Below are 26,606 nucleotides of genomic sequence, written 5' to 3'. Positions count from 1 at the left end.
CACATGGTGCAGCAGACCTCTCCTGGCTCCCCCGTTGCTCCCCTCAGCACTGTATTTCAGTAGATCTGCCTGTTCTGCTCCCCACTCTGTCTCTGGTGAATCCTATCGCCCCACCCCTGCACTTCTGGCCTGCACCCTAGCTCTTGTATGCATAAATAAATAAATCAAAAAAAAAAAAAAAAGGAGAAAGTCCTCTGTAGAGAATGAAAGGGTTTGTCTCATTTATTGGAAATTTCTTACTTCTAGAAATGCATTCACTCATTTATGAATTCAACAAATATTTCTTGCACACCAGATCCTGTGCCAGGCGACAGGGATAGAGCGGTAGCACAACCGGACAGGCCTTGCCCTCATGGAGCATACACAAAAGTGGACAGAGGATGGAGCCGGGCAGAAATTGTGATGGACTCATCGCTGTCCTTTAGAACAACAAAGTAGAGTGCAACTGGTAAATGAAAAATTGGTTCCCTCCACTCCTATTTGAACAATCTCTTATTACAACAGGAACAGCTAGCAGTTGCCGCAGTGTATTCCAATACTCAGGAGGGCCCTTTTCCAGTTCAGTCTGTGTCCTGCTCCCTTCAGCAGCCCTGGGCACGCATTTCTCAACAAAAAGAGAAGCAGCACTTCCTCTCTGCCTTCTCGCTGGGGCTGAGATCAGCTCTGGGCAGATGCCAGGGTGAGTCAGCATGCCAAGGATGGACTCTCACCTCTGTCTCCAGACTGGCCTTTCTACAGCCTTGATGCACATGTGTGTGGATCCAGATTCCAGGAAAAAGGTGGGGCATATTCCTGCAGAATATGAGGTGTGAGATCTTTGTGGATTTGGGTTGACAGGAGAGTGGGGAGAAATAGCTCAGGTTTTTTCCCTAAATGAAAAGTGTCAGTCACAACAGGAGCTATCACACTATTCATATATTTCATCTCATAAATCATTTTGTAGAATTTATGGCAAAGAAACAACCTAAGTGCAATATTCTTAATGCAATTGATAAGCAAGATAGTTTATTGGCATCCCAAATATTTCCAATGGCAACCACCTGTAATGTAATCTGGATGAAACATCATAGAGGTATTAAAAGTTGGAAAGGATTTGCACTTGTTAATTCATGGAAACGTCCACAGTTAGAACAAAACACAAGGTGGAATTCACACATGGATTATAATGGTATGAAACATCTGTATGTATATCAAGAAAGATAATTTCGGATAGTGCCAATGGTTTAGAATGAAATTCGTTTTTTCCCTAGAATTTGCTATTTAAAAACAAAATAACTTATGCAAATTAGAAGACATGGCAATGGACATATCAACATACACAAGTCATTCTCTCCAGACTTAAAAGGAAAGTACAGATGCATGTGTATGCCATTTGGGATTTGTCATTCTGGCCCACCTCCAACCTCTCCAGGTCCTGAACCTGAGACTAAATTTGGAGGCTCTCCCACTACCTCCCCATAAATTGCACACATGTCAGCTATTCATGTCAGTGACAGGCAAGTTCCCCAACCTCTGGTTTCTGCATTCTCCTCCTCATTTCAACTGGAGGCAGTACCTGGATATGGTGACCTCTCCTAAAGCTGACTGCCTGCCTGCAGCACTCCTGTGCCTGTCCATGCCTGTGTTCTTCCCACACCGACTTCCTTCCATCACTTTCACATGGAGCTGTTCCCCTAACACACAGCCCATCACACTGCATGCAACTAGATGAGTCCAGATGTCCACCCCATTATATGAGTGCTACCATTCATGGCTTTATATTTCAATAGCTTTTCATTTTCTGAAATTCCTACTAAAAGATAAAGACTCTTGTACCATCTTAAGCCAGAGTTTGAAGTATCTGTGCCTGGTTTTTGTTGTTCCTTAGTAAAAGGTATGAGGACTGGGGACAGAAATAACAGTAATAGCTACCTTTAATTGATACCCCATCTGAGTCTGGCATCAATTATTTATACATCAATCTGCACAACAACCTTGCAAGAAAACATTGTGATTCCCCTTTGCAGATCAAAAAGGTTAAACAACTTGCTTGAAGTCACACAGCTGGTATATGACAAAGCCAGACTTGAAGCCCAGGTCAACCTAAAGCCCAGGTCAAAAGCCAGGGCTCTTTCAACCACCTCATACTGTGCACCTTCTTCACATCTCCGAGGAAGCACTGGCCAGGAGTCAGAAAACAGCTGTATGGTCTTGCAGTTGATTGCTTCTCTGGGCTCTGCTTTCCTCATCGTAAAGAAATTGAACTCTTGGCCTCCCTAGTAGTGCAGAGGTTAAAGTCTTAGCACTATCAAGCTATTGCCAGCCACTGTGGCACGAGTTCCATCCCCGACCAGGGAGTTGACCCACATGGCCCCGCAGACCTCTCCTGTCTCATCTGCTGCTTCCCTTCACAGTATATTTCAGTAGATCTACCTGTTCTGCTCCCCACTCTGTCTCTGGTGAATCCTCTCACCCCCACACCTCTGGTCTATACCCCAGTCCTTGTATTCATAAATAAATAAATAAAAAGAAACTTAATTAAAAAAAAAAATTAACTGGCCTTGAGAAGCTGCTCACAAGGAAGGAATATAAGGGGTTAGGGAAATGGCCAGGAGGTCTCCAAGGCCCTCCTTTCCCATCACCCCGGACCCCCTGACAGCGGTAGATGACAACAGCATGATTCCAGGCAGTTATCCATTTATAGAGGAGAAAAAAGACCAAGGGCAGTCACCACGCAAACTTTGCTCCCTTGTCAAGCACAGGACTCCTTATCGCTTAGAAAGTAAATCCTTTCTGATAGAGAGGGTTAAGCTGGCAATTAAAAACCCTATATTATAAACACACCCCAATCGATGTGGGGCGAGTGCTGGTGAAAATGTTACTCCCCATCATACTGGGTGCAGGATTGGGGGTGAGGAGGCCTTCTTGGGACACACTTTAAATTTGCATAAAGGAATGAAATGAGGAAATACATCCAATGTCATTTTTATAAACTCAGGGTTAAGTAATATCATAGGCTCTGTCATCGAAGAAAACATGCAGAATGCAAATTAGAGGAAACAGTACAAATGGATATACACTGTCCCCTCTCCCCAACCCCTGGCCCCCCATTAAGTTCAGGCAAAAAGGGACAACTTGTTCTTTTCCCTGAAACTACTACAGGTGCAACCGTCCTATGTCATCAAACAGATATATAATCATCCCTCTTGAAAATACAAGAAAATCCTAAGTTAAGCACATTAGATGAAATTGAATCCAAACTCAAACTGGAAGACATTTAATATTCAGCTTCAATCCATCAGTTATTGGTGACAAACTCAAATCTTCCTCCACCTTTCACAACCCTCGCTACCCGAAGCTGTTTTCCATCCTGAGTGTCTACAGCCAGCACTGGACTCTCCCTTCAGACTCCATTTTGCAAGGTGGAGGGGGTTTGGTGCCACATCCAGGAGAGGGCACGTGGGCACATGGAGAAGCTCTTCAACAGATCTGACAATGGTGTTGGCTGCTTCCCATTATTCTTCCCCAATGGGTTGACTTGGGGCTAAGTGTGGGCTGGTGAGAGCAGATCACCTCAAATGTTAATGCTGGAAATTAGAATGAGGATGGACTCTGTTTCTCTCTGGGTACAGGCCAGAGGAGTGGGGGCTGAGAGGACTCACCAGAGACAGAGTGGGGAACAGAACAGGCAGATTGACCGAAATACACTGCTGAGGGGAGCAGTGGGCGAGACAGGAGAGGACTGCTGAGCCATGTGGGTCCTGTCCCTGGCCAGGGATCAAACTGCAGTGGCTGCGGATAGCTTCACAGTGCTGCTACTTAACCCCTTGTGAAACCAGGGAGGCCCCTATAGCTGCATTCTTGGTTGCACTCTTACCAGCAATCCTAAAAGCTCTTGTGACTTTTGCAAAACCGCAAGCATTTTAAACCAGACTCAGGAGGAAGATCTGTCCAGTTCTCAAAGCTCAGGTCATAGGCAAAGAAGGTATAAATTTTTATACCTCTATGGCATTACATTCACACTGACATTTGTTTCTTTCTCTGTCAGATAAGGTTAAACCATGATGAGACAGCATCCTGAACAGTCTCTGCTGAACTGCAGGGGTGCTAAATGATGCTATTAATAGCAGAGATTTGAGGAATTCTCTTTGATACAAACCACTTTGCTAGAATTGACCTTTAAATTCCTATCAGAATAGTCCATGTTATATGATGTTTCTTTCCAGATAAATTACTGGCTTGCCAAGTGACAAAGTCTCCTTCCACAAGCTCAGGTGAATGGGGGGGTGGGGTTGGGGTCGGTTATGGAACATTTTGGGGTTTACTGTTAAGACAGTGATGACATCTGAAGTACAGAAACCACTGCCCTAGTCACTGAGGTTCACAGCCAACATCTTTTGTGTTTTCTTTCTTTCTTTTTTTTTTTAAAAGATTTATTTATGCATACAAGAGCCAGGGTACAGGCTAGAGATACAGGGCAGGGGGCAGTGAGGGGTGATGAGAGAATTCACCAGAGACAGAGTGGGGAACAGAACAGGCAGACTGACTAAAATATACTGCTGAGGGGAGCAGTGGGCAAGACAGGAGAGGTCTGCTGCACCATGTGAGTAGCTCCCTGACCAGCCTGGGATCAAACTCGTGCTGCAGAGGCTGCGATTTGCTTCATAGTGCAGTGCTCAACCCCTTGCGCCACCAGGGAGGCCCCACCTTTTGTGTTTTCTATTTTTGTTTAAGCATTTCTGGGTTGTTGAGGTCAGTTAGAGAAGATTCTGCCTGAGCACAGGCAACACAAATATTCTAAGTTGAGTCAAACTCTGTACTTAGAAAGCCTTGGGGGAGGGGTATTTTTCAAACATTCCACAAAAGTCTATTAGGTGTCTGGTATAGGCCAGGCATTTGGAAAGGTGCCCAGCATGAGCATCGAGCAAAGTCCTGCCCTCACAGAGCTTCTATTTTAGTAGGGGACAAAGAATTAATAAATACATACATTACACCATATATTTTTATAATGTCAGATAGTGAAGATAGGAAGAAAGCACAGAGTGAGGGGGCAGAGCGTGACACGGTGTCTTAGGGTGAGTGGCAAAGTTGTCTGAGAAGTCTAATGCCCAGAGTGGAGAACCGGATGAGGGACAAATGCTAGGGAGGAAAGCACTTAAGGCGTGGGGAGGCGAGAGAAAGATAAGTGCAAGGGCCAGCAGGCAGCTGTCAGGCCCTCCAGTGGCAGACAGTCATACCTGTGCTCAGAGCATCAGACAGTCATACCTGCGCTCAGAGCATGGCTTAGTACAAATTATGGGCCCCTATTAAAGGCCCCTGCCTCCTCTGTCAGCCCCTGCACAGGAGAAGTCCAAGTAATCGAAGCTTCTCTTACTGGCACATGCTTAGGACTTAGGAGAATAGCAGGAAGGGGATGCAGTTGGAAAGGAGAGAGGAGACAATGAGGGGTAGTGGAAACTGGCAACCTCAGCCTTGAAAGATTATGGAGATTTTGAAGAAAAATCCTTTTCATATGTGAACTAACTGCCAGCCACAGGGAATAGAATCTAGCAGCAGCCCCTCCACTGGGTGACCATCCACCCCACTGTCTGGGGCATTGTTTCTGCCATCACCAGGGAGGCTGAGGTAAAATTTGAAAACCACATCAGCCCTAATGACAAGAACATTCCAGTTTGGAAACTTAAGGTTGGCTATTTCCAAGTCCCTCTTGCACAGAGAAATTTTCTCCACCCTTCCCCTTTTAATTCCTTTCTGTGTAATATTTTACCTGTGCTTGTCTCTTCTGAGCAAAGTTCAAAGAGCGTTGGCATGAGTGTAAAATCACTAATATTTTTTAAGTTATAAAATGACCCACGTAAAATAGGCTTTCCTCACCCCTCTGTCTATCTGCCCCATCTTTATGAAAGATTTTCATTTTCACTTTATTGCTGGATGTTCAAAATGCTTTACAAATATATTGCCTTCACAAGTCTACCCCTGAGGATTCAATAATAATTTGAGAAAATAAAGTGCTGTGTTATTTGTGCTAACATGTTCTAGACCTGGATTAGCATCTCTGCCCTCCCCCCCCCCCAAGTGGTTATTCTACAGTTTTATGAGGGTAGATAGAATTACATACTTTGTGGCTAAAGTACCTTTCAGACATGTTCACTGAGGAGTCCTGGTGCAGTCTGGACTATGATTACATAATAGAATTGTTGCCCACAGAGCTGATCCCTTCCCATACCCCTTCCCTCCCAACATGGACTCATTTAAATAAGCTTAATTTAATCAGAAAGTGACCAAAATACAGGAGTGGCCATCCATGCAATACAAAGTGGAAAGTAAATTCTGCACTCCAGGTTTCAAAGCCATTTGTTAATTAAAAGTAAGTGAACATGGGCATTATTATGCTAAAGGAGCAATCAGAGAGCCAGAGATGAAAGCCAAGGACACACAAATAATCCAGGATCGAGGGACATTCTCTTTGAGAGGAACAAGTGTGAATGAGTCATGATTCCTAGTTGTATGTGATTTGCTAGCCAGATGGTACTTAACTCTCATCTCAGCTCTGAGCCCCCATGGGGTGAAGGTCAGGGATGGGGGTGCAGGCATCTGTTTAGCATGTTACTTAAAAATAGAAACATTGAAAATTTTATGTTGTTTGAAGCTCATTGAAGTGTTCTTTCAAAATGGCTATATAAATTCATTAATCATAAAAATTTGCATTCTAACACTTCAAGACTTATTGTTCCATGTTCCCTGCCCTATCCTAAGGAAGGCTGGAGCTGGGCAGGACAGTGAAGCTAGAAAAGACTGAGAAAAGGCCTGAAAGAGAAGACCTGGCTAAAGAGAAGAGGAGAAGGAAGGAAGGAGATCAATCAAGAAGGAGACCTGGAGGAGGCACCCAGAGCAGAGAGACATGTGAAGAAGCTGCACTTGCTTCTCAGCCTTGAACTTGCACCAGGGAATTGGGGGACATGGAAGGAGACATTCGGAACAGACAGGGGTGAGAAACTCATGGGGAGGCTGACAATGGCAGCCTTTATCTTGATTTTCATTTTGATTTTGCTCTTTTCCTTTCAGACTTGCCTGGCCCCTTCTGCCCCTTTCCTGTGGTTCCCCACCAGAAGGTGCTTTAGATTTGTGGCAAGTGTTCAGGCCTCAGTGGTCCTACGTTGAGCCAACTCTGTTTGGCTGAGCATTTACCTAAGAGGGGATGGTGACTTTGGGTGCTCGAGTTGGAAACTACATTCTCTCTCTTTTTCTTTTCTTTATTGCACACTAATTGTATTAAAGTTCCTTTCCATAGAAAGTCTTATGCACTAGAGTATGTTTTGTCTCGATGCAGCAGATGGCAGAACCCATTTAAATCGGGCAGGTTTGGGGGTTCCAAGGTACCCCTCACACTGCCCTGGAACATTTCCATTACAACCGAAGGATGACTCTGACAACCCTTCATTGTGCTCCACTTGTTCCTCTGCTCTTCTTCCTCTGTTCTATGTCCTGAGCACCCAGTAGCAACTTTGTACAGTGGTCCTGTTCATTACTTCTTGTTAAATAAACAAGTTGGACCCATCTCTGACGGCTCACTATAGATGTATTCAATAATCCCTACCAGGACCAGGAAGTATCCCCAGACAGTGATTTAAGTGGGTATGAGAATGGAGAATCTAAACAAGATTGGTAGGAGGAGGGCTGGTTGGAGGTACAAGACAGGGATCAAGAATAAAATAAAATGAATGTATTTTGACCATAGAATTCTCAGAACACGAAGCACAGGGAACATGCCGATGAGAATAAACATGTTTCCAGAAAAAAAAGATTTCTTGGTCAGTGTGTAGAAATGAATTAAGTGCGCTGAGGAGCCTCTTATTGGTAACCCTAAATTCTTGTGGTTTCCACATTAAAGAGGCACAAAATGGACTTAACATCTCTGAAAAACACTCTTAAAAATACATATGTATATAATATGATATCTTTCAACTAGTTTAGTGATCATTACCTAGATAATTATGCTGATAAATATTTTCAACAACTATTTACCTCCAAGAAAAGGAAAATCATTCCATTAAAAACTAAATAGAAACAATGTCAAGTGAGTTTAATTGAGGCCCCAAATAGAGCCCAGTAACTGAGATGCTTCCCCTCATGCTAAGTATACAATGATATCATCACACAATATATTTCTTTTGGTATTAACCAACCACTGTAGTCGATAATATTGAGCCAAGTGCAAGGATCACAGATGAAATCCTAGAACCTGTATTTGCTTCTTCACAGAGACCTAAGATATGGTAACCCCCCTGGTGACAACAGATGTTTTTTGTTTATAGGAAAATACACTAATAAAAGTAACTTCCGGCCAGTCTAATCAATATCCAGCTGTCGCATACCACATGTGCACACACCTCACTTGGCATCATTCTTGTCAGCAACTCTCTAACCAGATCCAACTAGTGACCACATTCAGTAACACCTGTGCCTGAGCTTTAGGTCAAGACCCAACTGTTGTTCTTTTACTTTGTTTTGTTTTTCTCACCAGTTGTGCTCATTTAATTACTTACAAAGTCTTCCAAAAACAAAACAAAACAAAAAAAAAATACACAGCATAAAATGGAAGGGCATGTGAAGGAATAAATCCTTTTACTGGAGTGGTCCAAGACCAGCCCCTGAGGAGGCAGGACCTGTAAGGGAGAGTGGGAGTTTGGAATTAATAAAGCTTGACTCTAGCTCTGCCATCCAGCTGCTTAACATCTGTGAGCCTCAGTTTTTTGTCTGACAATACAACAGAGGGTGGATTTATCTTAACAAGAGTATTCTGAGAACTAGAGAAAATATAAGAAAAGGGCCTACTATACAACCTAGATACAGTATATCATCAATAAATTCAAACAATTATATCAACAGAGAATTGAACAAGATAAGTCAAAGGAATAAATGGCCTTCCTATTCTAAGACTCTAAGATTCTAAATTCTAACCTTTTAGAAGCATACAGAACCGAAATTTTCCCCCAATCATAAATATGTGTTGAGTGCTTACTACATGCAAAGCATTGTGTTTCAAGGAAAACTGTGACTTAATAATAGATAGCAGGAAGTCAATAATCTATCTTAAGCACTTGTATGTGTGTAACTGTTCCTAAAATTAAATTAATGGAAGCTACCAAAAAGGCCCTTCCAAAACAAGCAACAGCCTATGGACATTCTCCACTCTGAGTCAGGATGAACATGGTAATAAGAGGCCTTTAAAGGAAGACACTACAGCTTCCACCCAGGAACCAGGTAGAGCAGAACTGGGAGAAATATCTCCAGAATGGAGACCGCCGTTCTAGCTTGGAGAAGCTATGGAAGGGGCTTTTGGATTAGACATGTCTGGTCAGAGCTGAGGCACTCTAAACTGACAGATGGGGACCCTATCCCAAAACACAATTTTCAGTAATCTGAAGGGCAGGCACAGGGAGTCCATTCTAGATCTGGGAGAGGGGATGGAAGCAGACTGGACAAGCACCGACCTCAAAAGGTAAAAATATCTTCAGCAGATGTTTCTTATCTTTAAAAGAGAGCTACGTCACTACATTACATCAGTAAGTGGGCAGGAATGGTGCTAGATAAAAATCTCTCTCCCTCCCCCCACAGTTCTCCTTCTCTCCCTCCTTTCCATCTACCCTTCGGATTTCATTTCTCCCAGAAGGTTGCCATAGTTACACCTCATGCCACTGCTACAAGGTTTTCCACCTTAGGAAGCTCAGACCCTACCATAAGGTATGGTAGTGCTCATAGCTAACCTGGAAGAGTTTGGATAGTAACATTATAGCTGTTTTAAATTTAGAGAAAGAGAAGAAATTTGTTTAAAACATATACAGTGATGTAAGACCTGAAACCATAAAATATGTAGAAGAAAACATAAGCAAAACATTCCATGACATAAACCTCAGAAAAATCTCTGAGGACTCATCTCCAGAAGCAAGGAAAACGAAGGGTGAGTGGTTGGCACTACATCAAACTAAAATACTTCTGTGCTGCAAGAGACAGTAACCAAAATGAAGAGACACCCTACTACTAAATGGGAGAAAATATTTGCACATCATAAAACTAATAAGGAACTGATATCTAAGATCTACAAAGAGGTCACATGACTCAATAAAAACAAAGCAACAATGCAGTCAATAAATGGGCAAGAGCTAAAAAGACACTTCCCCAAATAAGAAATATACATGGCAAACAAGTATATGAAAAAATGTTCAACATCACTTATTATCACGGAACTGCAAATCAAAACTGCAATGAGATACCACCTCACACTGGTGAGAATGGTCCATATTAAAAAAAAAAAAACAAAAAACAACAACCCTGAAACAACAAAATCTGGAGAGGATGTGGGGAAAAAAAAAAAAAAACTCTCTTACACTGCTGTTGGGAATGTAAATTGGTCTAGCCACTATGGAAAGCTGTGTGGACTTTCCTCAAAACTCTAAAAATGAATTTACCATATCACTCAGTGATTCCACTGCTAGGAATCAACCCAAAGAACACAAAAACACTAATTCAAAGGGAAACCTGCACTTTTTGCAATAGCCAAGATATGGCAACGACCTAAATGCCCCAAAGCGGACGAATGGATCAAGATGTGGTATATATACACAATGGAATACTATTCAGTGATCACAAAGGACAAACTCATGCCATTTGCAGCAACATGGCTGGAGCAGGAAGGGATTATGCTACATTAAATAAGTCAGAAGGAAAAAGATAAATATTGGATAGTTTCACTTGTATGTTTAATATAGATGAAACAAAACAAAGGGTCAGGAAGAAGACAAAACTTGAAAGGGGACCATAGATCTAAAGCATACAGCAGGGGAAGAGAACAAGAGGGGTCAAAACAGGGGAGGAAAGAGAACAAGAGACTATGGGGTGGTTCACCAGAGAACTACAGAAATTATACCTGAGGGAAGAAATGCTGTAATATTTCTGTATTACTGTAAAATACTGTATGAAAATGAACAATGATGTGAGAAAATAAAATTTAATTATAAAAACAACAAATAAATAAAACATTCTGAGGAGAAAGACCAAACCTTAGAGAGTTATCTTTATGCAGAATTTTGGATGCAATTAAATACTGGGTCCATAATGGGCTCTGTTTAGTTGGTTGATTGGTATTGGCTAAAAAAGAAACCAAAAAAAACCAATACTTCTCTATATAAAAAAAAGATGTATTAGTATTAGTATATAGCATAGCTTTTTTTTTTTCTCTCTCTCTCTCTCTCCAAATTTTACAAGTAGCTCAATGTCTCCTACTAAAGAACATCAAATTTACTTGGAACTTCTATAGCTCATTTTATTACTATAGAAACACTTTAACTAAACCTATAGGTAGTCTGTAAGAATGTCACCAAAGCAAGTTATAATGGAAAAAACATTTGCTCAGGCTTGTAACAGTTTCTATATATGACTGCATTTTGCAGTCAGGACCCCTCAGCCAGGAAGTAAAGAGCCTCCCTGGAACTACCAAAGCACATTGCAGTCTTGGTTTGACCAGCTTTCACTTAGGAAACTAGCTGGTTTCTGCTGTAAACTCTGACACTGCTTTTCCAACGTAATATTTGGCAATTCTTCGCTGTCAAGAACTTCATAGTCAGTTTTGCTTACCTTAAAGATGCCTTATCCCCCAGTGCACCTTCAGGGAATGGCAAGAAGCCCATTGCTTCTATCTGTTTAGCCAAACCCAGGGGGTGTGAGCATGGCTCTTGCTGACAAGGGGCGGTTAGTTTGCTGGAGTTAAAGCAAACCATAAAATGCAGACTGTTTTCCAGGGTTTATGGAGCACACATTTTTATATCTCAAAAAACTTAGAAAAATGAAATCTATAAATAAAAGGAATAGACAAAACCAAACCAAAACAAACCCTTGAAATCTGACTGCCAACTGAGTCTACCAGATGAGGGAAGAGGAGAGGAAAAGGGAGCAATGGACTATGGTGGGGGCAGATGCATGTTTTGGTGGTAGGCACAGAATAAAATAGTATACATTTGAAGAGGTGTGAACTCATGCGCCCCCCCCAAACATACAGTGTTGTAAATCATTATCTCAATAAAATAATTTAATTTTAAAATTAATTCTACAGTAAGAACTAAGGAAAAGTCATATTGCTTTATGTGTATGTAAGTTAAATCAGCTTGGCTGTTTCCTTAGCTCCTTTTTACTTGGCTTTATCAAGGTATAGCAAGGACAGCTTTTTGTATTGGCACCGGAGGGTTCTCTAGAGCACACTCCATAGCATCAGTTGATTCTGTGTCTCATAGTGGGGAGATGTATGAGAAAAGAGAAAGGCAGAAATCTCAAAGGTTGCCTGAAAGACATGAATGTTACTACAGATATTATGCCTTTATAAAATATGCATTTTTTTAAAGAACACCATATTTTACCACAGCCAACGTCACTACTTTTAAAAAGACAATTTATTATTTTATTTAGAGTTTTTGCACACTCATTTACAGTCAACTTCCATCCTTTGACTATATATGAACTTTCAATTATATTTCCTCTGATTATGTAAGTGAGCTGATTATGCAACTAAGAAGTTGGTAGATGTAGGAATTATTATAGGATCAACATTCTTTTCCAGGGTGCAGATCAGGTTATTTGTAGAGTAACAAAGAGAGTGTTTCAAGTAATAAAAAAATTATTTTAGTCTGCTTTGAATTCACATTTATCATTCATAAGCTTGATTTATAAATGCCTGAATTCTAATCCTTTCACAAATTAGCGTGGGTTCTTAGTATAGATGTGAGAAGAAATTAGGTTTTGCTTTTAAATAAGGCTACAGACAGTGTTTTTGAAAAACGTAAAATACTGAAACAAAATACTAGTTAAGTAACTAAAGCAAAAGCTTATGTACTTAAAATCCATTAATCAGGAATTTGTGATAGTTCAGAAAGGCACAAGACTCAGTACCTTTGGCCTAATTGTGTAAGAGTGTTTTGTCAGCTATTAGTGGAAAACATTTTCCCCCTAAGAAGAGGATGAAACATTTTCTAAGGAGACAGTTTTAATATTGATAAGTCATTTTAGACATTGACCATACTGAGTGACTTCTTAGGTTTAAAAATTTGTTTTCCATAACTTAAGTCTTTATTGAGTCACTACTAAGGAAATATTCCCTGACCTACTTACAGGATTTACTCTAGTGAAATTAGCCTTTCATTTATAAAATAAAAATGAAAGTCTTTGCCTAAAGATGATTGTCCTTCCTTACCAGTTTCTTTTGAGCAAAGCATGTCATCAGCCATTTGGGATTACGTACATGAGACCTAGAAGTAGCTTGCCTGGGTTCAATACCCCTTTAAAAAAAAAAATGGGTATGTCGGAGCGCTTTCATTTTCTAGCCTGTAAAATGGGAAAAATATTGCCACCATGATTTAAAAACTGTACAGTGCTAAGAATGAACAGTGCCTGGTCTCTTAGAAGTCAGCTCTTGTTGCCATGACGCTACACATCAGGTCAGTGATGCAAGTTAGACTCAGTAACATTCCCAAGGCATCACTAAAGAGAACTTCTGTGAAATGGTAACAGAATTTTTAGTCCACTTTTAAAATAAGGACCCGGAGCTTATCTTCAAACTGCAGTACATCACAACCGTTTTTTTTTTTTTTTTTTTTTTTTTTTTTTTGGTTCTTCAGTCTTCCCTTCTTCTGGCCTCCAGCCATCCAACCTAGCCTGCCAGGTACTCCTGGTTAATTATGCATAAGTTTTTTCCAAACCATCCCTTCTTACTCTCTACAAATTCGTTCTCCTTTTTCAGTTCGTTCTAGAATGCACCTCCTCCCTGATGTCCTCGTTCATCAACGTGCTCCACTATGATCAGCGCAAGCTCTTAGGAACCCCTTCTTAATCAATTCCTCCAACTATAGGAGACTTCCTCTGGAAATTTTCATTAAAACGTGAAGTTTAAGCAGCCCGCGCTGAGTTGTCAGACTTGGGGCTCCAGACAAGAACCAGAGGACAGTGAACCGCGGCCCCGAGGGCTGGTGAGCGCGACCTCGGCTTTGGGAAGGTTCACTTGGACAGGACAAGGACAGCGGGAGAAGGGAGGTCAGTGACGCACCTGAATAAGTCCACTAGGCGAAAGGAGGCAAACTACGGCTCCAGGCGGTGCCGAGAGCGAGAGTCGGGCGCGCGCACCTTCCCCACTCCCCCTACCCCAGCCCTCCACGCGCGCACTGACAGGGCGGAGGGGGGCGGGAGGAGCAGACCCAGGTATCCGACGGTGACACGGCCCTGATCCGGACGCAGTCTCCTAGCCCCCCCGATTTCCGGAGCGTCCGCGCCCCAGCCACCTCCGGAGATTACTCTTAGCGCATCTCTCCGCCCCGCTGGGCTCCGGTGCGCGGGGCGCCCTCCCCTTCTCCCTTCAAGCCCCGCCACCGCAGCTCTCCGCCCGCCAGCGAAGGCAGCTCCCGGGTTTCCTCTGGAACGCCAGCGTGGCTGTTCGGTTCCCAACCGGGCGCCGACCCTCGTCCTGGGCGCACGCAAGCGAATCGCTGGCGCAGCCTTTGGCCGGCGCATCAATGATTAACGGGCCAGCTCGGGCTGCGGCGGCCCGAGGGGGGATGGTGCGGAACTCGAGCCCGGGGACGACTCTGTCCCCCGAGGCGGCCGCGAAACCCTAGCCCCGGAGGCCCCCGCCTCCCTCGGCGCGCCTCCCGCCCGCCCTCCGCGCGCATCCCCGCCTCCCGCGCCGGGGGCGGCGGCGCCCGCACCGCGCGATGCCCAGTCACCGCAGCAGCAGCAGCAGCAGCAGCAGCAGCGCCACCGCCGCAGTTCGCAGCGCCCGCAGCCGCGAGCCGGGAGCGGGAGCGGGAGCGTGACGGAGGGGCCGCCCAGCCCCGCGCGCTCCTGCCCGTCGCTGCTCCGCTTCTGAATTGCTTGCTTATGCGTTTATTATCGTAGGGCCGTCTGCGCGGAGGCTCGGGTCTGCTTGGGAACCCGCCGCGACGCCCCCGGCGCGGGCACAAAGGCTCCGACGGCGGCCGGCGGGGGCTGGCGAGCGCGCGGGAGCCGGCGCCAGAGGTCGCCTGTGCGCGCCCGAGCCGGCCCTGGGCACCATGCCGCGGCGCCTGCACGCCCGGGGCGCGGGCGCAAAGGGCCCGCCTGACCTGCCCGCCTCCGAGGCCGCCGCGCGCCCCCGCCCCGCCGCCTCCGGGGACTCGCCGGCAGCGGCCAAGCCGCTGCTGCGCTGGGACGAGGTACCCGACGACTTCGTGGAGTGCTTCATCCTGTCCGGCTACCGGCGCCTTCCGTGCACGGCTCAGGAGTGCCTGGCCTCGGTGCTGAAGCCCACGAACGAGACGCTCAACTTCTGGACGCATTTCATCCCGCTCCTGCTGTTCCTGAGCAAGTTCTACCGCCTGTTCTTCCTGAGCGGCGGCGACGTGCCCTTCCACCACCCCTGGCTGCTGCCGCTGTGGTGCTACGCTTCGGGGGTGCTGCTGACCTTCGCCATGAGCTGCACGGCGCACGTGTTCAGCTGCCTGTCGCTGCGCCTGCGTGCAGCCTTCTTCTACCTGGACTACGCGTCCATCAGCTACTATGGCTTCGGCAGCACGGTGGCCTACTACTACTACTTGCTGCCTGGCCTGAGCTTGTTGGACGCCAGGGTCATGACTCCCTACGTGCAGCAGCGCCTGGGCTGGCACGTGGACTGCACGCGCCTCATTGCCGCCTACCGCGCGCTCGTGCTGCCGGTGGCCTTTGTGCTGGCCGTAGCCTGCACCGTGGCCTGCTGCAAGAGCCGTACCGACTGGTGCTCCTACCCGTTCGCACTGCGCACCTTCGTCTTCGTCATGCCGCTCAGCATGGCCTGCCCCATCATGCTGGAGAGCTGGCTCTTTGACCTGCGTGGCGAGAACCCCACGCTCTTCGTGCACTTCTACCGCCGCTACTTCTGGCTGGTGGTGGCCGCCTTCTTCAACGTGAGCAAGATCCCCGAGCGCATCCAGCCAGGCCTCTTTGACATCATCGGTCACAGCCACCAGCTCTTCCACATCTTCACTTTCCTCAGCATCTACGATCAGGTGTACTACGTGGAGGAGGGCCTGCGCCAGTTTCTCAAGGCGCCCCCTGCCGCACCCACCTTCTCGGGCACCGTGGGCTACATGCTGCTGCTGGTGGTTTGTCTGGGGCTGGTCATCAGGAAGTTCCTGAGCCACACGGAATTCAGCAGTAAAAAGTGAGCCTCTGCTTCGGAGGAGGCTGCTGGCTCGTCCACCTGTTTGTTTGGAGTTTCTGTTGTTGCTACTGTTGATTTCTTTTCACGTTTTGTTGTGTTTCCTTCTTTGCCCGAGGAGGGTGCTGCAAAACTCCAGGGAGAAGTCCAGGGCGACAGGGGGTCTCAGTGAGCTTGGGGCTTTGGAAGAGGGAGGAAGGTCAAGCAGGAGGAAGAGGGCTCCTGGCTGTTGCCCCTGGACAAAAATCAGGTGGTGTCTATGACACCCAGGGATTTTTCAAAGGCAGTACATAAAATCCCCAATAAAACCCCAAGCAGTTCAATTTTCCAGTCATCTTCTGTGCCAGCGGTAATAACAAGTAGCCCCTGTGAAGTCAGGTACGAAGTAAAGAGATTAAGAAGACAACATCCCTGGGTACTTGCATTTCAGTCTGAGGAATGCTTGGATTTGTCAAAAGAATGGAGCTTTGTAGGAAACCGGCACGAAGACACAAACCCAGGGTTTAACCTGCTAGAAAATGCATGGAATGTGAACACAAGTTAATTATTTCAAAATGCTTCTCAGATATTATTTAAATATTAATATATACAATGATTTTTCATAATTTACAGAAGCTTCTGATATGCACTGATTTTTCTTTGTCATGTAATTTTGAATTTTGCAGACCTTCTGCATTGCATACACTTGAACTGGACATCAGGGCAAGCTGCTTGAGAATTCTCAACTACTTTTTTTAAACAGTGTTTTCTGATGGCCTGTGTGTGTCATGATTCAACTGTGAATTATTCTACTTTGGGGACACTGGTTAAACTACTGGTGAGAAACTTGGTGGTTTGTACAGATCCAAGATTCCTATTTACTTTGATGTATTTCACAAAAACCATCCTATTTTTGTTTAGTTTTGTTTTGAATCTTATTCTTTCCTTCTCTACTTATTTAAATTGCCACTGGAATAAATGTGCCTTTTGAAGCAATGCCCAAATGACTGGTCCTCAACACAGTTTTTTGTTTTTTTGCATGGGGAGAGCAGTAGGAGTAAGCTTGTCTGTCTTTACTACAAATCAAATCAAAATTTAGTATTTCACCCAGGAGGGAAGAAAGATGGTGTCTGTTGTAAGTTGTTGCTAGGACCAGGAGTAGCTTATGGTGACATGAGCCTCTGGTTTCTCTACAAAGAAAAGGAGCCATCCACTAATGTGGCTGTGGTTCCTAATGCATCCATTGGAAAAAGTGAGAGGACACTGGTCCATACTGATGCCATCTAGCCTTGCTTAAAATTTAAAATATAATACTCAAGAGTAAATGAGGCAATTATATTATGAAAGTCAGGGGCATGTGACTTGAATTGTACCTAAACTTTTTCAGTTAAGTAAGGTTATACTTGCATGGTTAAACGCTGAAGTTTCATTTGGATCCAGACCATGGGAATGAATGGCAGGTACCCTAAATTGTTGAAGGATTAGGGAACATATCCCTGACATCCTTCCTAACCACTCCGCTGACCAGTGTTATTTAAGACATTTTTTATAAATACTACCCTAACCTGTTCTTGAGGTAGCAACTCTTAACAAAAACCACTAAGGGTGACTTAATTATCATACTTCCTAGCAAGTCCTTTCAGTTAAGACTCAAAGCAGTAAGTTATTGAATGAAGAGACTCAGAGTAGCTATAATTTAGATCAAGCACATAAGGGAGATGAACATTTACCTCTGTACTGGTAGGCTGGCACTCCTAAAAAGATTGCTATTTTTTTATGGTTTTAGCTGCCACTATATTTGTAAACACAGAGGCTTGGCACAATTCCCTGGAGGAACCAGTATCATTGTATGTTAATTTGCACACAGAAGTTAATTTTATATAAGTCCGTATTTAATCTAGAACCTCTTAGTGGGGTCATAAATACCCTTTGCATGTTTGCTGATGGGTATCAGAATCTCATCCTTTGCCAAGTGCAAGGAGTTTTCTGATAGGTTACAGAGACAGAGTATTTGTGATCTGTCCAGGGTGTTCTTCTTCATCTGTAACTTAATTCTGTGCATGTGTTGGAGAACAACTGTGGAAATGAGTATATTTCCACATGCAAATTTATTTGCATGTCATTGTTATCTCTTCTAGTGCCCCCAAAAATGTTGGGTTGGAAGTTAAAGAAAGAAATTGAGGACTGTCCCTTTCAGAAGGAACTTTCAAGAGACAGACTTCTTGAAAGGATTGATGAGTTTTTAAGAACAAGAAATAAATCTGAATTTGTCATTTAAAATTTTGTTGGACATGTTAGGATCCATAGAGTTCTCTTCTTACCCTGTGTCTTTATCATGAAGGAGAGGCCATTTGAGGATAACATTATACTCATATCATTTTCAAGTGATTATGATACATGAGCTCAGTAAGATGACATACTTTTCCCTTCGAAGGTTTCAGCATCCAGTATGTTCCAAAGAGAATGAAGACTGGCTTTCCTCTCCTTATCCTTCCTCCACTTTCCCTTTCCCTTTCAGGACTATTTTTGTACACCACGTATGACATAGACAAAAGATATTTTGCTTGAAAACAGTGGTTTGACTCCGCTTCATGTATACAGATAGCTATTGTATACACTATATAAGGTCAGGGGCAATTTGTGAAACTGTATATGTTATTTGCTAAATTACAATTGGATTTCTGTTTTAGAATGAAATATTTACTAAATTTCCACATTTGTGTGGAATTATCCAGGTATATTAACATATTCAGGGATAAGATGGCAATCAGAATAAAATGTCTTTAAAAATATTTTTTCACACTCTCCATTTTGCCACATCAATTAAAATTCAGTGTCCCCTTATTGTATTCAGCTGTTTGAAATGTAGGACAAATGCTAAATAAGAATGCACTTCATTATCTCTGTACAACCTATGTTGGGAGTAGAATTTTGAAGCATATTATGTAATGGATTTTATTTTTACTTGTTAGTCATGATCTCAAGGAGCAGCACCATAGTCATGCCTGAAAAATGGAGGTGTTTGACTTTAGAGCCTGTCACCCCGTGAGCTGATCTTAGGTTGACTCAGGCTAATTTCCTCAGCTAAAGTAGGCTCCTGGCTTCCCTGTCCTTCTCACAGCTGCACCTTCAGGTGAAGTGAATGACCTTGCCAGAGAGTGGAAGTGAGTTCTTGGGTCATGTCATGACTGACTTGTAAAAATAAATGTGCTCTTTTCCATTGGCCATACACTTTCTATATATAGCCCAGGAAGAAAGTGTGGGGCTACAGAGCCACCTAGAGTGGCCTCTGCTTGTTTCAATTCATAAATCCTGCCTGTAAGTGCTTGCAGTGAAAAACCATTTAGTCTAATCCATCATGACACTTTAGGGGAACATTTCAACAAATGAAGCATTTGGGGATGGAGGTGAATTTTTTATGAATTGGGTGCTGACTCTGAAGGCTGACAGCAATTATATACCGGAGTTATTATCTTTAAATCTCTCATCACTTTAGTTAATCGGTGCAAGGCTATGGTAGCAGACAGGTACAGTAGGCATTATCTCCATTCAAGGCTATACTGTTGGTCCAGGGTGACAGAATTAAGTTTGTTAAATGGCATTAGGATGTGAGGATAGTGTGTACTCAATTGTATTTGCTAATTTGCATGCCTATGAATATTGGACAAGCACAGACACTAATTGTACTACTTGGACTCTCTCTCTCTCTACACACACACACACACACACACACACAAACACACACACAATCCAATATAAACATATTTATATATACACACAGAGACACACATATATACACATCTTTAATTGACTCTGAATGTAAAATAAAGATGGCTATCCTTGAAATTCAATTATAAGATCTTAAAATGTTATCAGTCTCTTAAATGATTATCATCTTGGAATGTTCTTCATCCCCTGAAGTCTATACCACTACTGGCTTTACTCTGTCAGTGCCCTTTGAGTTGATTTAATGATCCCTAAGTGGTCATTACATTACAGCACCTATACATGTAAGACATTGGGCACGTATCTATGCATATTATGACAGCTGTTACCCTTTGTCCCCTGACAGAACAAAGAACACCAGAAAGGCCCTCTGACCAGGCACCACACTCTAACCTTGGCCTTAAGCCAACTGTTCTAAACCTCTGAGTTTGGTTCTTTTTCCTTTTCTGTTAGCATCAAAGCAATGCATAGGGTCTTAATTCAATGACATGCTAGTCTACTGATAATCAGTTTATTTCTTTTTTTCTTTCTGTTTTGTTTCTGCCTGCTCCTAGGCCTATGTGGATTTTATGGTTAAGATACCTGAAAATGTAACGTACAATCTAGGTGAAGGGATAGAAGGCATGTAGACATAAAAAGTTAAAAAAAATCATCCCTTCTAATTAATAAAGACACAGCAATCACTTTGGGAGTGTGGTTCATCTCAAGTGTCTACAATGTGATGATGTTATGTGGATTTCATAGCTAGCATAATTAAATTTAGAAATACAAGCTTATATGTGCTTACATCTCCAAAGAATAACTAAGATTAATTCATGATCTTTAGTTCCCTCTTTTAAGATGTTTCTGTTGTAAGCTATGAACTGTCTTAGGAAAAAATAATTTGGAGGAAATTATAAAGAAAAAGATGTAAGAGGTAGGAAGAAGGCATGGGGAGGGGAGACCCAGGAGGATGAGATTTAAACAGCCAGTAAGTATGGGGCAGCAATTTCAACCATGGACAAATCCACATTAATTTTATATTTTGTTCCTTAAAAAGCATGGAACACTCACAGTGTTAGCTTTCAAATAGGCAAGCAAGGGATTCTACCTGGCAGCTTTTTACCTGTGCATGACAGTCCAGGTATATCTGGAGTGCTATACTTCCCCCCTGATTTAATGTCCTTCCTATGTTCCTAGAAGCATAAGGCAAAAAAGGTATTAGGGAATAGCACTAGCCAATTACAAATCACCCTTTGAATTATTTTCTTGAAGGATTGCCAAAATTCCCTGACATATAACACTTGACAAAAAGCGAACCAGCCTAGACAGACTGAAGGAAGCAGCCCTGAGAGGCTGAATCTGAGGGCTGTGTGCCATTGTGAGCAGCCACAGACTTCCTAAAGACGATTTTATTCCTTCTTCAATATTAACACAGAGCTGTTTAATTGTGGAAATGGGGGTTAGTTCTCCTTAGTCATTATTCAAAAAGTTAATATAGATTTTTGTTGGACAACTGCAATGCATTCCTGGTTTGCAGATTTTTAATGAGTTTGAGGGCCTTTTTTTTTCTCCCCCCACAACAGTCTGTGAGCAAGTTGCAGATTTGAGTGTTTCTTAGCAGTCTGTGAGCAAGTTGCAGACTTGAGTGTTTATTTATAGGTCAGAGGCCACGAGTACTCATTTGACTGCTAATTGTGGCAGGATGTGACTTTTGAAAGTTGTAAACATGCATGTATGTGCAACAAAATTCTTATTTACTGCATAATTCAATGGAAAAAGAACCCTTTGTTTGAGCTTTTGAAAATGTTACCCAATGTTTTGTGCTGCTAAATGTAATGCATGAGCTTTCATACCTTTTCTTTCTGAGCAATCTTTGGAATCTATTTCAGACATGGCATCTTCAAGGAAAATTTCTTGAAAGTGCAAAATTATTCTTGAATGCACAGAAGTGACCACCTTTCTCATGCCTTACAACTCCACCTAAAATATGCAATAAGAGGTGGGTGGAGAGTCTTCAGTTGGGTCAAGCTGCTGGAGAGAGGGCGCTGCTCCTTGCAGCTCACCACAGCTCTGAGAAAGGACACAATGTGAGTAAATCCTGGTTTCTAGATAATAGGTGTGCGGGGACACATTAATTTCATTTCTTCTCTTAGTTCCATCTCTAGTTCTCTAATTAGAAAGTGTAATCTGTTTTTAATATGTTTAATGCAAAGAAGAAAAAAATTATAAGAGTTTTTTAAACTATTCTACTTTTATATTTTAAAAGTTTATAATAGCAATTCGTTTATAAAAACAGACTTTAGCCCATTGATAAGAACCAACACTTTTTGGAAAGCTTCATCTTTGTCCTGGAGTTTAATCACTTTGAGCTATTACCCAAATGATAAAAGAACTATAAGGGCTTTAAAAATGTAAATAATGTGTAATTTAAAGAAGGGTTCAAAAACATTTTTTAAAAAAGAAACAGTTCAGATAGATTGTAAGTGTGTGACAAGGATAAATTTAAAAGTCTTTTAAAAATCTAGACACTTCATTAAATTCACTCTCTCAGCAAGGCTCAGTGCAGAAGGTCTACTTTTCTGCCAGGTTGGTTTTCTTTTGTGCAGGCTCTAAGCAGAACTACTCCAAGCAAGTGCTTACTAAGGCACTGACAGGATGAGACACAGTTGATTTTGACAAAGGTATATGCACAGTGAATGCAGCCAGTGAAAAGTATAGCTCTGTGGCCCCTGCGCCCTGCTTCTTTGGAGTGGAAAAAAGAATCAGGTCCCATGCATGCCACAGCCATGTGGACCAGGAAGAGGTTTTCTGTGTTCTGGCTTAGAGGGGATTCTGTGGCTGCTCTTTATCTGCATAAAGCACGTGGTGGCTCTGAGAGCTGCCCTTCAGCCTCCTCCCGAACCACCTCCATCACCCGCGAAGCCTTAACTTTCCACAAGCTCAGTCTTGATGACAAAAGGCTTCTAAAAGGATTTCATATGTATTTAGGCCTTCTCAAACCATCTGCCTTATGAGGTTCATTCATTTCTAAACTAAGGATTTACATGCCTGTACAAGCATTTACAAAAATGGACAACCCGCAGGTCCCTTTTGCAGTAAAGGGCATGCATTGAAGGGCCATACTCATTTTTTCCCTCAGACAGAGGGAGGATTTAACAGTGATCAAATAGAGACCACCTTGTGTCCATTTTGGGTTTTTGTTGTTGTTGATCATTAAATGGTGATAATGAAGGGAGAAGGGAGTAAAAGATAATGCAGGCATGAAAAATAAAACTAATTTTTTTCCCACTACTTGTTTAATTAATTCTTGTTAGGTTACCCTGGCTCCAGTCTTCATTTGCACTCTAAACATTTGTATTTAACCAGCTAGAGAGGCTTCTCAGGAAATGTGAATTTCTATACAGGGTCTATGATGTGGTTTCAGATTCTTAGTATAGTCTGCCAGAAATGCATTACAGACTCATAATTCCACATTACCCAGTAAACGAAGCAAAATAATCCATAGTAATAGATATCACTTCGGTCAGTTCTGTGCATGTAGCTGAACAAAATTGTGACTCATTTCTGTTGTAGAGTTTGCTATGATTTTGATTTTGAGACATCTGTTCCCTCTGGTCTTAAATACATAATTCTGTATAAAAATATTTAACTATGCATTTTTGCTGAAAAACAAATGTATGAAAAATAAATTATTTGTAAACATACTGTTTAGGACTGCATTTGTGTGCTCCTATGTATGTTCAGAAGATACCCTCAGCAAACAAGTTATTCCTAAATAAATAGTAAAATATGTATAACATTACTAAACAAAAATTTTACAGTATTCTTTATATAAAAATGAGCAGGTAGAAAGAAAGAGCATAAATTTGTCCTGAAGAAGCACATTTAATGTATTACTTTTTATGATTTTAGTTAAATGCATGGAAAATTCATGAGTTACTATGAAACTGTATCTTCTAAGAAAATATTCATATAACCCAATTAATGAAGCTTTTTCTTACATCTCCCTCTCCCCTGTTCTTAAAGAGCACTTGTGATTCATGGCTTCTGTGCAATACAAGGTATCCTGGAATCTTGGCAATGTGTGTGAATTTGCACTATGTCCCAAATCACCCCAACAAGGAGGAGCCAACTTTAGTTCTGTGATGATCACTCAGTCTTTAAATCATGTTGAATATTGTTTCGGTTAAGGGTTTTCTGGTTATTAGAAACAGGAATTTCCTCTCAGGAAGGGTCTGTGGGGTCCACAGGATGCACACACGTGATGGTCCAGTCCTCAGGAGAGACAAGGAGCAGAAGAGGTTCCAGCTGGGAACTCCTGCCTGAGTCACTCTCCCGGCCACTGCTGCCAGAATGAGCCAACATCAGCTGCTTTCTGTCCCCAATTCCAGTTCCTGGGAGAGAGTGTCTGATTGACCTAGCATAGGTCTGGTGGACTCTTCTGGCATCAGAATGCACACCTGTGCTTTGCAGCCCTTTACAGAGACACATGGAGGGGAGAGATTAGTTCCTCAAAGGAAGGGAGGATGGGCAGACAAAACCACAGGTGTTGACTTCATCCTCTACCCTCTTGGCTATTTGAAACAGGCATACCTCGGCAACCCAACTCCCCGGAGTGTGAGGACAAAGACAATAAAAGGCTGCAGGTTTGTGTGGATGGGTACTTAACTGGTCCAGGCTAAGTGTTTTCCCAATGTGGGTTCTCTGTGCAAGCTCTGGAGCACCTGGTTACCCAGGAGGGAGCTAAAAATATGTCAGCAGCCCAAAGTAGTAGCAACCAGAGCCCACATCTGGACGCTTAGCACACCCCTCCTTTATACTTATACTTTCCTTAATTATTAAAGATAATACTTGTATTATTTACATGTTCTTGACCCCTCCCTAAAGGTAACCTGAAGTCCTGACTCAGAACTACAGTCACTTCCCAGGACCCAGAATCACCATGTGATGTAAATTCCTCTCATTCAGTTCAAGATGTGGCCAAGACACCCAGCCACCCTCCAGCTCACTGTGCAGTGTTAGAGAAGAACCACACTGCTGAGAGGCCAACTCACACTCAGAACAGCAGACCACTTCTAACAGCACACAGAGACCATCACTTTCTGTGGTCTAGAAAGACAGCGTACCACAAACTGTCGGGGGGGGGGGTGAATTCCTCAGTAACTGGAGATCTGTGTAAACTTGTTGCAAGGCCACTCAATTTTTAAATGCCCTGTACTCTTTTTTTTTTTTTTTAAGATTTATTTATTTATTTATACAAGCACTGGGTACAGTCAGAAGCGCAGGAGGGTGAGAGGATCCACCAGAGCCAGAGCCGGGAACAGAACAGGCAGACAGGAAATACACTGCTGAGGGGAGCAGCGGGCACAGCAGGAGAGGTCTGCACACCATGTGGGACCCTCGCTGGTGGCCGGGGATTGAACCGGCGCCGCAGAGGCAGCAGGCAGCTTTGCAGCCCAGCGCTCAACCGCTGTGCCACCAGGGGAGGCCCTTGTTGAAGGTCTGTTTGCATTCGGATCCATTTTCTAGTCTTTCTTCTGGTCACTACTGGAATTGATTCTGGGCTTCCTTGTTCTCTTAACTCTTTGTCAGGTCCTGCCAAGGGGAGAAATGTTAGAAGACTGGATGGAAGCAGTAGGGCCAAAGGCAGGTCTTTCTCCCCTTCCCTCCCTACTCTTTCTTTATGGTCTCAACTTTTTAATGAGATCCTCAGCTATAGCTACTGTTGGCAGTCAAATTGTAATCCTGAGAGAAACCAGGATAATATTCCCTTTGTGAATCACAAAGGGAGCCTTGATCAATCTGTGCCTGAAATTGAAATGGAAATTCTTTTGGACTTTTCCTATGTCCATCAGTGAATTATTTTCATTTTACAATCCAGATGTATTTACTATAACTAGAGGCATCTAAACTGAGTCACAAGGTTTGTTACCTTGCAGTCATATGTAATAGAATTTCTACAGCCCATCCTGCATTCACTCAACAAGCTCCGCATTTTAGGATCTGCTTTAAGTACGTATTTCTGTATCGGGACCCCAAGCTAGCCACTGACTCTTTTGCATTGCCTGAAACCCTTTCTCTTCTGTCCTCCACTGCAGATATTTCCTATCTCTGACCCTCCTACCCCCACTCTTTGCTCTAATCTCTGATTTCACCAATTCTTATCTCTTTAGGAACCCCATTCCATTTTTGTGCATTGCTCTCCTTTAAGTCCAACTACCTCTACTCATTGGGATTCCCCCTTTAAATAAGTACTATTTACAATAGGTAAACCCTGGAAACAACCCAAATGCCCAAAAATAGATGACTGGATGAAGATGATGTGGTACATATACTCAATGGAATATTATTCATCAATCAAAAAGATAAACTCATGCCATTCACAGCAACATGGACCGAGCTAGAAGGAATAAAGCTCAGTGAAATAAGCCAGAAGGAAAAAGAAAAATCTAGGATGGTTTCACTTATAGCAGGAATATAGGGGAACCAAATAAGACATCAGTGTAAAAAATAATAGTAGTACAAAACACAACAAAGCAGACAATTATAAATCAGAGACATCTTGCAGGGGAGGAGGAGGGAGAGGGATCAGAGGGAGAGAGGGAGGAGCACAGGGGACTGAGGTGATGGTGCACGGGTGCATTGGTGAAGGACACTCTATGGGGACTACACCTGAGGGGGTGGGGGGGAAGCAAATATTGTTTAAAAATTAACAGTGATGTAAAAAAAT

The 26,606-nt window shown here is 42.9% G+C and overlaps 1 protein-coding gene across 1 annotated transcript; it reads left to right on the top strand.

The window, feature by feature from the left end:
• Positions 1 to 14,934: 14,934 nt before the first annotated feature.
• On the top strand, positions 14,935 to 16,196 carry PAQR9 (progestin and adipoQ receptor family member 9; the record flags this gene model as incomplete). The annotated part of the gene is made up of 1 exon (XM_084232328.1): positions 14,935 to 16,196. The coding sequence occupies exon 1, from the start codon at positions 15,069 to 15,071 to the stop codon at positions 16,194 to 16,196; it is 1,128 nt and encodes a 375-aa protein (XP_084088454.1). The 5' UTR covers positions 14,935 to 15,068.
• Positions 16,197 to 26,606: the final 10,410 nt, after the last annotated feature.

Source organism: Talpa europaea, assembly GCF_964194135.1.
Source record: "Talpa europaea genome assembly, chromosome: 4".
NCBI classification, from domain to species: Eukaryota; Metazoa; Chordata; class Mammalia; order Eulipotyphla; family Talpidae; genus Talpa; species Talpa europaea.
The sequence above is the reverse complement of the archived record's forward strand: the minus strand, read 5'-3'. Positions and strand labels throughout refer to the sequence as shown.